Genomic DNA, 13,487 nt, shown 5'->3' with positions numbered 1-13,487 from the left:
TGTACCTGGTGTTGCTCTTTGAAGATAGTAATTTGTGTGCAGCGCACGCAAATAGAGTTACCTTGAGAAGTAATGATTTGAAACTAACGCTCACCCTTCGAGGACCACAGGACGTGTTCAACCGCTAAACTTTAACAACATTTTTATATAGTTATTTTTGTTACGACGAAGCTTTTAGCTGTAAGTTCAATATGTATGAAATGACTATAAACTACAACTTTACTGTTTATATAATAAAGAAATTTTTGATATTATAGAATTTTAAAAAGCAGTTTTTTTTGTGCCATACGGTATCCGGTCTGCAATGTTGGTAGCATTTCCAAAATGTCATTTTTGGGATACGTCAACTACTAGTCCGGTAAATAAGTAACTTAGAATTGAAAATGCTTTTCTTCGAGTTCTCCACTTTTCTCTTCCTTTTCGCCATTTACGTAAACGCTGAATGGAACACAAAAGACTTCATGAAACGGGAACACAGTCTAATCAAGCCATATTACGGTGCGTAAAAATTTGAGGTTACGTTTCGCCATACGGTTTTTTTCCAGGTTCGGGTATAGAAATTCCATTCTGGCAATTCATGGGGAGCACAATAGTGACTCCTAACTACATACGACTCACGCCTGATCTCCAAAGTAAAGTAGGAGCCATTTGGAATTCTGTGGTAGGTCAATGAATGCCCTTCACCTTCGCCCTTTAACTTTTCTATTTAAAGCCCGTAAATGTGCGTAACTGGGAGCTTCAAGTACATTTCAAGGTGCACGGCAAGGGCAAGGACCTCTTTGGAGATGGGTTTGTGATTTGGTACGCCAAGGAGAGGATGAAAGATGGACCTGTTTTTGGAAATAATGATTTTTTCCAAGGGTTAGCAATAATTCTAGATACATATAGCAATCATAATGGACCACATAACGTAAGTTTTTGGGGTGTGTAGGGACGTTTAATGATGTGTGGATAATGGCAGCATCAACATCCGTACATTTCGGGTATGGTGAACAATGGAACACTTCACTATGACCATGATAGGGATGGCACACATACTCAATTGGCTGGTTGTGAGGCACGGTTTAGGAATTTGGGTTACGATACACATATTGCTATTAGATATGAAAAAGACGTACTGACAGGTTTTTTTTTATAATTGTATTGCTTAGTAACTTTCATATTATGAAATTTTTGCTCTAGTTTCGACTGATATTGAGAATAAGGCGGCATGGAAAGATTGTTTCCAAGTTAAGGGGGTGAAACTACCCACTGGCTATTACTTAGGGTTGTCAGCAACCACTGGTGATTTGTCAGATAACCATGACATTATGTCAGTGAGATTATTCGAGTTGGATTTGCCTGATGATGTATTTGTCGTCAATTGGGGGTGCTTCTGCTAATCATTTTTGTTTTAGCCTCAAGCTGATGAAGACAGATCAAATATCCTCCCTTCGGCCACTTTTTTCGAGCCCCCCCGTGATCACGTTGAAGATCCAAAGCCCTCCTCGCTTTCTGGGGTTAAAGTTTTTCTTTTAATGCTTATTGGAAGTATAGCAATAGTAGCCTGCGTGGTTTTGGGCATAATGTTCTATCAGAAACATCACGAGAAGAAGATGAAGAGGTTTTATTAATAACTTTACATGGGTGCTTGCTACTCTTTTCATTTTGACTGAGTTTTTTTGTTTATGTTTAATAGGTTCGTGGTTTTCTTTAGTCTGTTATTTATTATGGTGTAAATACGTCAGTTTTATGGAGAAAATGTACAAACCATTCAAATGTTTATATTTTTTTTTGTTTATAATGTTACAACAATTTACAACATTAATTTAAGAAAAACATACGTATGTAACACATAATGAACGTTGAAAAATGACTATAATGACTGACTAAAAATGAAAATATGCCTACGTTTATGCATTAGCATATTTCTTCAACTGTTACAGGTTAAATATTTGGTTCCAATTTGTCCAAAATTTTATACTTATATATAACTATGTATAAAAAAAATGTGATTTGTAAACAAAAAAATTAAATAAATCTTTTTTTAAGTATTCGTGACTAGTACATTTAATGTTTTTTTTTTTTTGTTTTAAGGGCTTTGTATTAATATAAGTACATAAATCGGCCAACATTACAACATACAATTTTTCACACCGATTTGCACACATTTACTAAAAACTGAGTCGACTACCCAAAAATATATACTCTCTTACATAGGGGAAATACAGATTCAGTTTACCGACACAGCCATTAACATAACGTAAACGTAAGAATTTCGAAAACACCTGTGAAGTACCCTTAATGAGGTGACGATGATGTCTTTTAAAATACCCAAATACGTACATATTGGCAAGTTTTGGCATATACTTATTCTTAACTAGTACGGAAATGGTGGCTGTTGCGTGCAGCGCTAGTGGGAGGTACAAGTGTAGATGAGCCCACGAACGGAGATTACCGCCACGCACAAACGTAGAAATCGCACACTTTGGTCGCAGCTCATCTTTACCACTTCTTTTTTTTGCGTTTTCCTTATTTTTAAACGGCGGTTTCCCTAAATATCTTGACGGGATTATCAATGTTTTGAATGTAAATGTACCTCGTGCATGGATCCACTTTATCTTGAACTTTCGTCACTTTAGTGTCCTTTATTTTTACACTATTCGTCGCACTTAAGGCCAGGCCTGTTTCAAAAACAACAGTGTTAATAACATCATCAACAATTGAGCAACATCTACGGAAGAAACAACAAAAGCGTGCACTCTTCAAAAAACACAAGCACTAAATTAAAAAAAAAATTAAAATAAAAACAGCCACGAGCTACTTCTACATTACACTACAACAACTCAATTTGTTCCGCCTCTTGAACTTGTCGTTTTTCCCGTTTTTCTCCAACCGAATCTCTTCGATAACGTCCGATTTACCATCAGACTCCACCTCGCTGCACTTACTCTTACTTTCATCCTCATACTCGTACCACTCCTCGTCCGAAGAACTGTGGTGGCTCTGCAGCCTGTGTATCGACCCTCCGCTGTCCGTCGCAATCAGCCTCATCTTCTTGATTTTCGGCACCTCGGACATGGCCCGACTCCGAAAAAAATTCTCGTTCGATGCTCTCACGTCCACGTTCGCCGACACCGACCTCGTCATCGGGAACTTCCGTTCGAGACTCAGAATGTACTCCAGGCGGCTCTTGAGCTGAGCCGCCGAAACCGACTCGTTCTTCGGTTCGGTTCTGTCCGGCGCCGGCGAACGCGACTCGGCACTTTCCGGTGTGTACGGTTCGTGCGAGAGCATCTCCCTCGTGATCGGCTCGTGTAGCAATTTTGAATCGATCGCCACGTTCGTGTAACTGCTTCGGCTATAATCGCTCATATCTACTACTTTTATGGTTACGGAAGCGAAAGTCTGGCAACACTGGCAAGTAGCAGGCAAGCATTCGTAACGTGCGTGCTCGCAACATTTTAGCGTACCTGTGTTGGGTTTCAGCTCCAGACGGAGGTAAACCGGCTGCAAGGAGAACGTTTTATTACATGAGAAACGGAAGGTTGGTTAGCCGGCCTGTAAGCCAGCGAGGGGGCGGAGCGACGGTGGGCGGGGCGAGGGCCGCCACTGTGATGCACAACTATCAAGTATCGAACCAAATTTTGTTGCAAATGTGTTAAACTCTTTATAAATATACAATCAACCATTATTGTTTTTTTTTTTTGGTAATTATTAATTATTGTTAATAATAATAATGACGTGTGGATGTCGCCCCCGCCGCCGCAGTTGAATCGGATTGGACGAGATTTGGCGCTGAGTCTACCTGAGTTGGTCTACTGAATCACAATTCCTAACTACCAAACAAACACAAGGCAGAATGAAATACCTTATTCGGTTACCAATATGTGAAAATCCAGAAAAACTGGCTGCACAAATGACAAAGAAAAAAGTGGAAATCATACGAGAACAACCCTAACTTTTTCCAAATTAAATATTCGATTTTACCATACCTTATGATCCCCCATGCAGGTATCCAAACCCATGAGCCCATACTCCACTCTCTCCTCTTCATTCACCAACTGTTTGGCAGTGTGACTTAATAAAACTCGATCGCACCACGCTGGACATCTTGTCTGCATGTAGCTTCTTGCGTGAGAAATTTTTTCCTCAAAGGGGTACGATGGAGGGAAGGAAATTGAATATTCTGTGAGGTATTTGTCAAAGGCTTCCAGCTCCTTGTCAAAACTTTTTAACTGAAAACGAACATCCATCAGAACTTTACCAAATGTAAAACAAAATGATTGGCACGCCCATTTTGTGACGTAACATTAACGAATACGCTCAAGGGAATAATTATGCCACACCCAACTGTGACGTTCGCAACCAATCAAGTCAGTCAGTAGAGGGCGCTTTAAAAATTCAAATTACCCATGTGGGTGACGGCGTCAGAAACACCTTCTGGTGGTCCAAATGGTTGAATTCTTTTTTCCCAACTGTAAGAACTAATTCGCTCTCCTCGTTAGCGAACTGGAGTTTTGTGTGATCATTATTTTTGTTATTTTGTAGTCTGGTGGTGGTCAGCCCTTCCGTCAGTTTCTACAAATTGATGTTGTATGACGAAAATGAGGTGAAACGACTCACTTTAATAACGCTTTCGGTATCCGTCCTAAAATTAAAATCCCCAAAAACGAAATACGGCGCTTTTCCGTACCGATCGTTATGAAATCTTTGCAAAGTGTGTTCGAGGGCTCGACGACGATTCTTGCAATACACGGAAGGATAAGACTCCATGGCAATAAAATTTGACGCGTCATGAAATAAATGAATATTAATTAAATCCAAAACGGATCCGTTGAGAGACCAGCGGGTCCGCATAAAACCTTTTCTGGACCATTTACACTGCAAAGTGAGGTTAGGACATGTAAGGGGGAGCAACGAGTTGCGACTCACCTCAGGGAAAAAGTCCTGCGGGAACTTTGCTTTTTCTTTAAACACCACAGCCTCGATGTTACCTGAGTAGATTTCTTCACCATGAACTGGCGTAAATTTCGTGTCGTTAAAATCCCAAATTTGTACATTTTCAATTGATTCGTGAATAAAGTAGAGATTACCCAAAGCCTAAAATTTCAAGTTTACAACAAAAAGTGCGAGAATTTGGATACCGACGGTAAAATTTTCAGCTGAGCTGTAATCTTCGTCCAAAAACACCCTAATTTTATCAAAGAGCCTCAATTCATTACTAGACATGAGTAACTTGACAAAATGCTCAACATGTTTCATGCTGTTTTCGTAGTTCTTCCCGCCGACTTCCTGACAGTGTAAAGCGATGAATTTCGGATCTAATCGAGCGACGGTTGAAAGGAATTCTTCGGTCCAAATCTTGAGCATTTCTGAAGGCTACGAAAAAGTGTTAGCACCAAAAAACGGCACGTCTTGAATAACTTACGTCTTCAAAAATCGATCCCACGTTTGCTGTGACTAGTAAAGCTTGAATCGACGGCGAGCCCATTATTTCGATTTAAAGAGACTAGTTTTTGATATTTAAAAATAGTGGTGAAGTCAATTTACGTATTAGAAAACTTGACGTACGTACATTTTGTAAATTTGGGCGATTTAATAGCGACGCTTCTACACATTTTAATTAGAAACGCAGAGGTTGGGACAATTCTATTTTTAATGATTCTATTTAGATCTGAATTTACACCGATTCTTGTGTCAAATTGATGTTTTGTCCAGTACCATGGCGCGCCTGCGCATACGCAAAAACCAAACTGTATTGATTTGTTTTCTTTTGGTAATCTCGGATTATAGGGCTTAAGGGGATTGACACCTTTTCATTATAAATATTTTTCAAGGGAAGGAAGGAAGAAGCACTCAAGTGTATGATATTTGAGGTTATGTTGCCGACATGAATCAGTCAGTACTGATCGTAAACTACTCATGCAAAATTAAATATATCGCGAAAACGGTGCTTTTTGATTTTCAAACTCATACGTGAAAATTTAAAGCGTGTTGATCTTATTACCTATCAGAGTTAGGTTATGTTCGTTGACAGATGACAATTTGGAAACCGCCAACTTTGACACAGGAACAATATTTTTTTAGATATTTTGTACAACCTTTAATAAAACATCAACTGCAGCAATAAATTTTAAATGGCATGCGAATATCAAGCTGATTGTTATTGTGTAACTGTATTTCCGTATTTAAAGATAATTTTAGCTTTGATTTATCAGAGGAAACCGCATTATGTCGGTCTATCCCCACCCACTTCTGTTCTGCTATGTGTCAATGTGTCATTCACAATTTTAGGTTATGTTTTTGTAAACCGGTATTTTTATTGTAGTTGTGTTTATTTTTACTAATTTGTGTTCATTTTAACTAAATAACTGTTTTTCTGGTTATTGTCACTTGCTCAATGCTCCCGGAACAAAAAGACTTGATTTACAAATACTTTCCGCAGCTAGTTCAGGAATGCGATTTGGAACACGTTTTAGAATATCTTATAAAAAAAGGCGATTTAAACAGTGAATTCTTAGACGAAGTGGCATTTGTAAGTGATTGAAATTACGGAAACACTCTCTAATTTACATATTTTTAGGAAGATGACACTTTTCACAAAAATCGTCAAATTCTCTTTAAATTACTCAGACTGGAGAAATATAACGCTTTTCCTGGACTAATCGAAGGTTTAAGACGCACCAAATTCACTCACCTTGCAAATGCCCTTGAAAACCGGCTAGAAACAATAATTAAAAGTAAGTCCTCGTTTATTCTCTCACAACTATTAATTTTTCTGATTTAATGAACAGATAATGATCTGCACCCCCTTGACGTCAACGTCGACGTGAAATTCTCCACCCAGTTTTACGATGTGGCCAAATACAATAAGACCGGATTCTATACAACCCGATCAAAAAATCGGGGCCACGTTCTCATAATCAACAACATCAAGTTTTCTCAGGGACATGATGAAAGACACGGGGCGGACACCGACGAGCGTAATCTCAGGGAACTTTTTGAGAAAATGGGTCTTTCCGTTTTTTCCCACACAAATCTCACTGCTCATGACATGTATTACCAGACAAAAGAATTTGCTCATAATGTACCTCTAACTAAACCAGACATAGGAATTGTGATAATTATGAGTCACGGCATGGTGATTAACAACGAAGCTATGATTGTCAGTAGCGATAATAAATGCGTCCCTGAAGATGATTTCAGGGCCATGTTTAATAACGAAAATTGCCCTCTATTTAAGAAGAAGCCGAAAATTTTTATTTACCATATTTGTAGGACGGTTTTTACCGAGCCTGTGACTCAAGAGACCATGACTGATGCAATTTTGAAGCAGGCACAACGAACATATAGTGATATGTTGATTTGTCATCCGTCCGTTAAAGGATACTCAGCGCATAGGAACAGTATTAAGGGATCTTGGTACATTCAGCTCTTGTGTAAAGTATTTATGGAGAATGCTCATGACATGGATATGGAATCTTTGTTGCGGAAAGTAGATGAGGAGTTGGAAATTGTGTCTTCCATGCCTTGGGAAATGAGTGGCGAAGGGCAAAGCACTCAACAAACTTCCACTTTCCAGAATATTGGGTTTAAGAAGTGTTACTTACACCCTGGGGTGTACGAAGACAACGGGAAAATGATGCATTTTGAAGATAAATAGGAAGGTTAATGTGCAATTAACATTCCGTGCAATAATTAAGTGCAATTATTATTACTTACTTTAATTAAAATAAAGTCATTTTTACGAATTTTGTGTTTGAAACGAGTCGCCGCTGTATTGATTGACTTATGTGACATTTACGTTGTCCCGTGTTGGTAATGCAGATTTCGGCACGTCATTTAGTGTTGTTTGAATGGATGGCGCTGTTGCCCATGCTTTCATCGCAGAGGTTATGTTTATTGTTTTGATATCCATTGTCGCAACAATATGTGCTTACGACCAACTTCCATTTCTGGAGACTACCCGCAAGTGCCATTTCGTCCATAAATGTATTATTTTAAATAGAAAAAATGCTGCCAGAACAAGAAAGTCTGATTTACAAAAACTTTGTCAGTTTAGTCAAAGACTGTGATTTAGAACAAGTTATGCAGAGTCTCTCCATTAAAGATCCCTCGGTTACAAAAGTCATGGATAATGTAAAAATTGTAAGTATATAGTTAGCTAATTTTAGTGAAATTGTGATGATTCATAAGATTGCCGTTTCTTTTATTACAAATAGCCTTAAAATTAATTAAGTATTATTTAATTACTTAATAGGAGCAGGACCGTCGCCACAACAACCGTTGCTTTCTTTTTCAACTCCTTAAGGTTAACTCATCCAGCGTGTTTGATGATTTTGTTGATACTCTTCGCGAATACAAGTATGAACATGTGGCTGATAAACTCCAAAATAAACCTGTTGTTAAGCGTCCGCCACATATTACATCTTGCGTTAAACTTCCCGATAAATATGACGAACCCTTACATACTTACGTGCCGGCAGAACAGCTTAACATCGAGGTTAAATATGCAACGAACTTTTGTGATATGGAAGATTGTTATAGAACTAGGTCGAAAAATAGGGGACAAGTTCTCATTATTAATAATATTTTGTTTGATATGGATAGCCACCAAATGAGAAGAGGGGCAGAAGTAGATGAAAACAATTTAAAAGAATTGTTTGAAAAGATAGGCTTTTCAATAGAGATATACAGGAATTTACCTGGAGAGGTAATTCCTAGTTTTTTTTTTTTCAAAGTATGATATTAATTTACTGTTGTAGGAGATTAAAAGTGTTACTGAGAAGTTTTCTCAAAAAGAATATGAAAATAATCCTGACGTAGGCATTGTGATAATAATGAGCCATGGCGAAAAAATTGATAACAAAACAGTTATCATTGGCAGCGATGGTAAAGGAGTCGAAGAGGAATGGATTATTCGACAGTTCAATAACCAGACCTGCGCTCTCTTCAGAAATAAGCCGAAAATTTTAATTTTTAATATTTGTAGGGGAGAATTAGTTGATAATTTAGCCCAATTTGCTCAACACACCCAATGTGATTCAGCGTGTACCAAAAAGCCTGACATTGAGGACAAAGACGAGCGTTATTATAGTGATTTGATAATTTGCCATCCGTCTGTTGAAGGTACATAATTTTTATTATTAGATTTAAACAATTTTTTTTTTTTGTGATAGGTTTTCAGGCCCACAGAGATACAGTCCGTGGATGCTGGTACATCGAACTGATCTGTAAAGTTTTTATGGAAAATTCTGACAAAATCGATGTCGAATCTATGTTGAAAATGGTGGAAAGGGGCCTTAAGAGTCGAATTTCGGAAAAGATGACGCGCCAGACTTCCACGTTTCTCAATATAGCATTCCGAAATTGTTATTTGAATCCGGGGATTTACGAAGAAGACGGCGTGGTTATGAAGTTTAAGCAGTCGCTTTGACGTAGAATTGTGTTAGTTTAAGTTTCGCAATATACTATTCAATGACCATTTAAATAAAATTTTATATATAATGAGAGTTTCAATCATTTGAAGTCTATAACGTGAGATTTTTTTATAAATTTGTAGACTTCAGGAAATGTCCCAAAATTAAAGTTTAGAAAAACAGATATGGATCATTTTAAGTTGAACATGGTGAGTCATCAGAATCTGACAACGGACTGTCAATCAGTAGCGTAACATGCACACATCAGAAGGGGGTGTTTTTTTTTTAATTATTATTTTTTTAATCGTAAACAATAACACGGAACCATAAATTGAACTGAACCCGTTAGCGTTGGTACTTGGAGTATTTCTAAAATGTACTTGAGTTTAGTACTTGATTTTGCCAAGTACTTCGCTCAGTATTTTAAATACTCTTGAAGTACTTGAAGTATGAAAGTGGAAACTTCAAATACTTCAGTCTCTATTTTACGAAGTTTTCACATCTCAAAATAGGGTCTGTTAAATACTTGAAGTTATTAATTCAATTATTTGATTAGATGTATTTTTATAGTAAAATCCTGTTTGTTTCCTGTGAGGTTATATTTTGATCTGTGATTGTGGATATCCTATCCAGAATACGACGTATATTTCATAGGTACTTGCATAATGCAGATAGGTAGGTAAGAAAATTAATGTCATAATTTCATAAATATGTCATTTGAGAGTGGATGACGACAGCAGAAGGGTCGGAGATTTGTGTAAAATTTTCAGCAATGTAAAGTTGTGAATATATGAATTTTGTCTTTTTTGTATTTTGGTCTGGAACTTAACTTTGCGGGTAGTTTTTCAGTACCTTCGCAGTATCCCAAAGGGGATCGGGTTTGTTGACGTACCTGCTACCTGCTAAAGTACAAAGTCGGATTTGAAAATATTTGAGAAATGATTCAGTACTCGTTCAAAAAGATATTTATTCTTTCATTAGTTTGTTAGCCCCGCCGTGTATTTGTCTGTCAGTAAGAAGCCTGGTCAAGGCGGAGAACTCGGCAGGGGATTATCCCTTTTATGACAATAGCAATAGCTGATGGCAGGTACAGACTTTCATATTCGCCTCTTCCTCCTAGAATTTAAACACAATTTTATGTATTTATATTTTGCAGTTTAATTTTCTTTATCGTTAGACACTCGTTTATTACCAAATTCTCTTTTTTTGTTTATACATGATTCAGCCATATAAACTTAGTTTGCTATTACAGTTTCAAATAATCTGTTAAATTGTATGTATTATTTGAACACCAACAATTTAAAAAGACGTAATGCAGAAAAACAATGATTTTAAAGGCACACTAATTAGTGTCATGGAATTTATTTATTACCGTACAACTTTACGTATTACATTGCATCGCTTATTACATAAACCCAATATTGTTCAAAATGAAATATGTTTTGTGCAACTCGGCTCGTGGTACCAATGTTTTTTTAATCCAGTTGATACGACCATGATTGTATGGTTTTGATGAGTACCGAATTGTACTTTGATATTGCTCGAAGGACCGTTGTTTTGTTGTGTGCGAAATAATAGACAGCGTTCGGTTTCGATGTTTAAATACAAGACGGTTACAGAAGTACTGAATTTACATTTCTATTTACAATAGCAGGTAGAGAGACCCAAAAGGGTCAGTGGCCGCTTCCGGAAATGGAACAAAATACATATTCACATTACAAAAAAATACAAAGTTAATGAAATTCGCGATTAGTTAGTATAATTGCCTGGATAAATACACCTCTAGGAAATATTTTAACAATAATAAATTTAGTACATATTTAGCTGAATTTTCGCAAAAGCCGTTGTTAGGCATTCCCTGAAGTCATTGTGTTAGTTACTAATGTCATCTTCTTTGGGTTTTCAGGTAAAAATAAAAAATAAGCCAATCGAAAATGTAAAGAAAAATTCTGGAAAGTATTGCGGCATTAGAGGAACAAAATTTTGTATAAATGGACGGAACAGCCTTACGAACCTATTATTTGTAATTTGTCAGTGTAAAGTTACATACTTAGATAGACAAACATTGTAGTGATTAGTGTTTACTATTTGGTTAGTGTAGTATTTAGGCTAATTTAATAGTTTTTAGAATAGTAAATACGTAAGTGGTAGACAGATATATTCAGGAATATCGGGCATTCATTCCAAGAAAATTCTCAGCATTTTTGGTAAACGGAAAAGTAAAAAACGACTAATTACTTTGATCACCTTGATATTTTTCAAGAGGTATAGTTTTCGCTGAAAATATGGACTCTCGTTTTAGACATTTAATTTTTTATTTCAAAAATTCATACGTTTTTTTTGAAAATGCAACATAGTGTCATAAACATTTTTATGTGACGAACATGTATATGTATCGCACTGCTCTTAAAATTTTGTTCTGAAAAATTTCAGTTTCACAAATCCGGCCCTGTGCACTTTCACAATGCCCAATGATTAGGGGTGCTGTAAACTACCCACAAACTTAAACACGGAACCGGTCCATAAAATTCATATATTTTTAACACAACTTTATTAAAAAACCAGAACGTTTTGGTGGTGAACCAAAATTCAAAGTATTAAAAAAAGGCAACAGAAACCTGAGAAAATACCATATAGCGCCGATGTTTTTGTTATAAATTAATAGTTTGTTTTTCAATGTCAACTTAAAAATGCATTAAGCTTATTTAGGAAACAAAAAAGCTATGTTAATCTGCAGTATTTCAAATTATTAGGTAGGTTACTTGAAGTATTTTCAGCATTTCAAGTATGTTCAAATACTTGAATTATTTTCAGTATTTCAAATATATGCAAGTACTTGAGACTTGAAGTACTTTCAGTATAAGTAAGTACTTGGTACTTTACTTGAACACTATTTCAAGAAGTACTTTGTACTTCAAGTACTTTAGTTGAGTACTTTGAACAGCTGTGTATGAAGCTTATATTTTTTGTTAATCATGTAAATAATATTTTTATTATACCATGGAGGAAAATTACCTAGTGATGTTTGTTTGACAGGTACACATTTTTCAAAAATCTGCAATAACTTGTAGTACAATAAATCAACTGCAGTTTTTACATCCTGAACTTGCTCTAAATCTTGAAAATTAGTTTTCAATATTTCACTGTACAAATATCTCAAATCTGGTTTTTAAAATTGTACTCAAATCTATTATCACATACCGATATATTAGATTTTTCAATAATAATTGGAAATGTTATCTCCATTTAATATACCAAATCTAACAAGCGACTATCAACATTCAGAACATTATTATTTTGTTGTAGCTCAAAAAAAGCAGAAAATATATTAAGATTTTGAACTTTGTTGCTGAGGCTTTCATTCTCTCTCTTTGATTGTTCCCAGAATTCGGGAACATTGAAATCTCCTAGGACAATGAGTTTTGAATCATATAAACAATGAAGTGCCATGACAGAATCACAAAATGAAATATATTCATCAGCAGGACATTTCGGCGGAATATATACTACAATAATGTAAAGACAAAATTTAGAATTGATTTTACATTTAACAACCAGAGTGTCTATATGTACGAGATCTCCAAAAACAGCACCGAAAGAAGATATTTTGATTTCAGTTGAATGCAATTCTTTTTGGATGGCAACAAGAACGCCACCACCTCTGACTGTAGACGTTAAGCAAAAATTACGATCAGAACGATATACATTAAAGAAATTCTCGTCAAACAGTTCACCGCTATTTATATTAGAGCTTAACCAAGTCTCAGTTAAACAAAATATATTAATTATGTTCTAACATAGAATTTGTGTTAAGATAAATTTCATTAGTTTTCGTATTCACTCCACGTACTTTTTGATAATATGTATATTATATGTACTTAAAATTTTCGAATGAGATTTTTTTGTAGTTGATTGTTATTGAATATCTAAAATATTTCGCTTAAGTTCAGACTTGGCTCTAATATACGTTTGACATCCACCCAGATCCCAAGCAGCATGATCAGTAGAAAACTTTTCATTGTTTTTAGAATTTGATAAAACACAATTAATGCATTTCAGAATTTCACATTAGAATAATGATGAAAA

At 36.0% G+C, this 13,487-nt stretch overlaps 4 protein-coding genes across 5 annotated transcripts; 3 read left to right on the top strand and 1 right to left on the bottom strand.

Annotated features, from left to right (window-relative positions):
• Window positions 1-306: 306 nt before the first annotated feature.
• Window positions 307-1,838, top strand: LOC135125835 (vesicular integral-membrane protein VIP36). Its single transcript, XM_064051552.1, has 6 exons — window positions 307-498; window positions 546-661; window positions 713-910; window positions 962-1,124; window positions 1,183-1,349; window positions 1,398-1,838. Exons 1-6 carry the CDS (start codon window positions 384-386, stop codon window positions 1,611-1,613), a joined length of 975 nt encoding a protein of 324 aa, XP_063907622.1. The 5' UTR covers window positions 307-383; the 3' UTR covers window positions 1,614-1,838.
• On the bottom strand, window positions 1,748-7,787 carry 5ptasei (Inositol polyphosphate-5-phosphatase type I). Of its 2 annotated transcripts, XM_064051545.1 has the most exons (9): window positions 7,705-7,787; window positions 5,411-5,713; window positions 5,131-5,361; window positions 4,915-5,082; window positions 4,606-4,863; window positions 4,393-4,560; window positions 3,975-4,217; window positions 2,931-3,489; window positions 1,748-2,663 (listed from the first exon to the last, which is right to left on the bottom strand). In XM_064051545.1, exons 2-9 carry the CDS (start codon window positions 5,471-5,473, stop codon window positions 2,518-2,520), a joined length of 1,836 nt encoding a protein of 611 aa, XP_063907615.1. In that variant the 5' UTR covers window positions 5,474-5,713; window positions 7,705-7,787; the 3' UTR covers window positions 1,748-2,517. The 2 variants fall into 2 exon arrangements, with proteins under 2 accessions (XP_063907615.1, XP_063907614.1); XM_064051544.1 differs by lacking the exon at window positions 7,705-7,787 and having other exon boundaries at window positions 5,411-6,003.
• Window positions 6,283-7,733, top strand: LOC135125833 (caspase-2-like). The gene is made up of 3 exons (XM_064051547.1): window positions 6,283-6,517; window positions 6,566-6,722; window positions 6,777-7,733. The coding sequence occupies exons 1-3, from the start codon at window positions 6,383-6,385 to the stop codon at window positions 7,643-7,645; spliced, it is 1,161 nt and encodes a 386-aa protein (XP_063907617.1). The 5' UTR covers window positions 6,283-6,382; the 3' UTR covers window positions 7,646-7,733.
• A 62-nt stretch (window positions 7,788-7,849) lies between the features above and the next one.
• LOC135125652 (caspase-2-like) lies at window positions 7,850-9,489 on the top strand. Its single transcript, XM_064051304.1, has 4 exons — window positions 7,850-8,130; window positions 8,243-8,695; window positions 8,748-9,111; window positions 9,162-9,489. The coding sequence occupies exons 1-4, from the start codon at window positions 7,996-7,998 to the stop codon at window positions 9,416-9,418; spliced, it is 1,209 nt and encodes a 402-aa protein (XP_063907374.1). The 5' UTR covers window positions 7,850-7,995; the 3' UTR covers window positions 9,419-9,489.
• The last annotated feature ends 3,998 nt before the right edge of the window (window positions 9,490-13,487 follow it).

Source organism: Zophobas morio, unplaced genomic scaffold (genome assembly GCF_036711695.1).
Source record: "Zophobas morio isolate AGI-343-1 ecotype UQ-CSIRO unplaced genomic scaffold, CSIRO_AGI_Zmor_V1 ptg000009l, whole genome shotgun sequence".
Taxonomy (NCBI): domain Eukaryota; kingdom Metazoa; phylum Arthropoda; class Insecta; order Coleoptera; family Tenebrionidae; genus Zophobas; species Zophobas morio.
The sequence above is the reverse complement of the archived record's forward strand: the minus strand, read 5'-3'. Positions and strand labels throughout refer to the sequence as shown.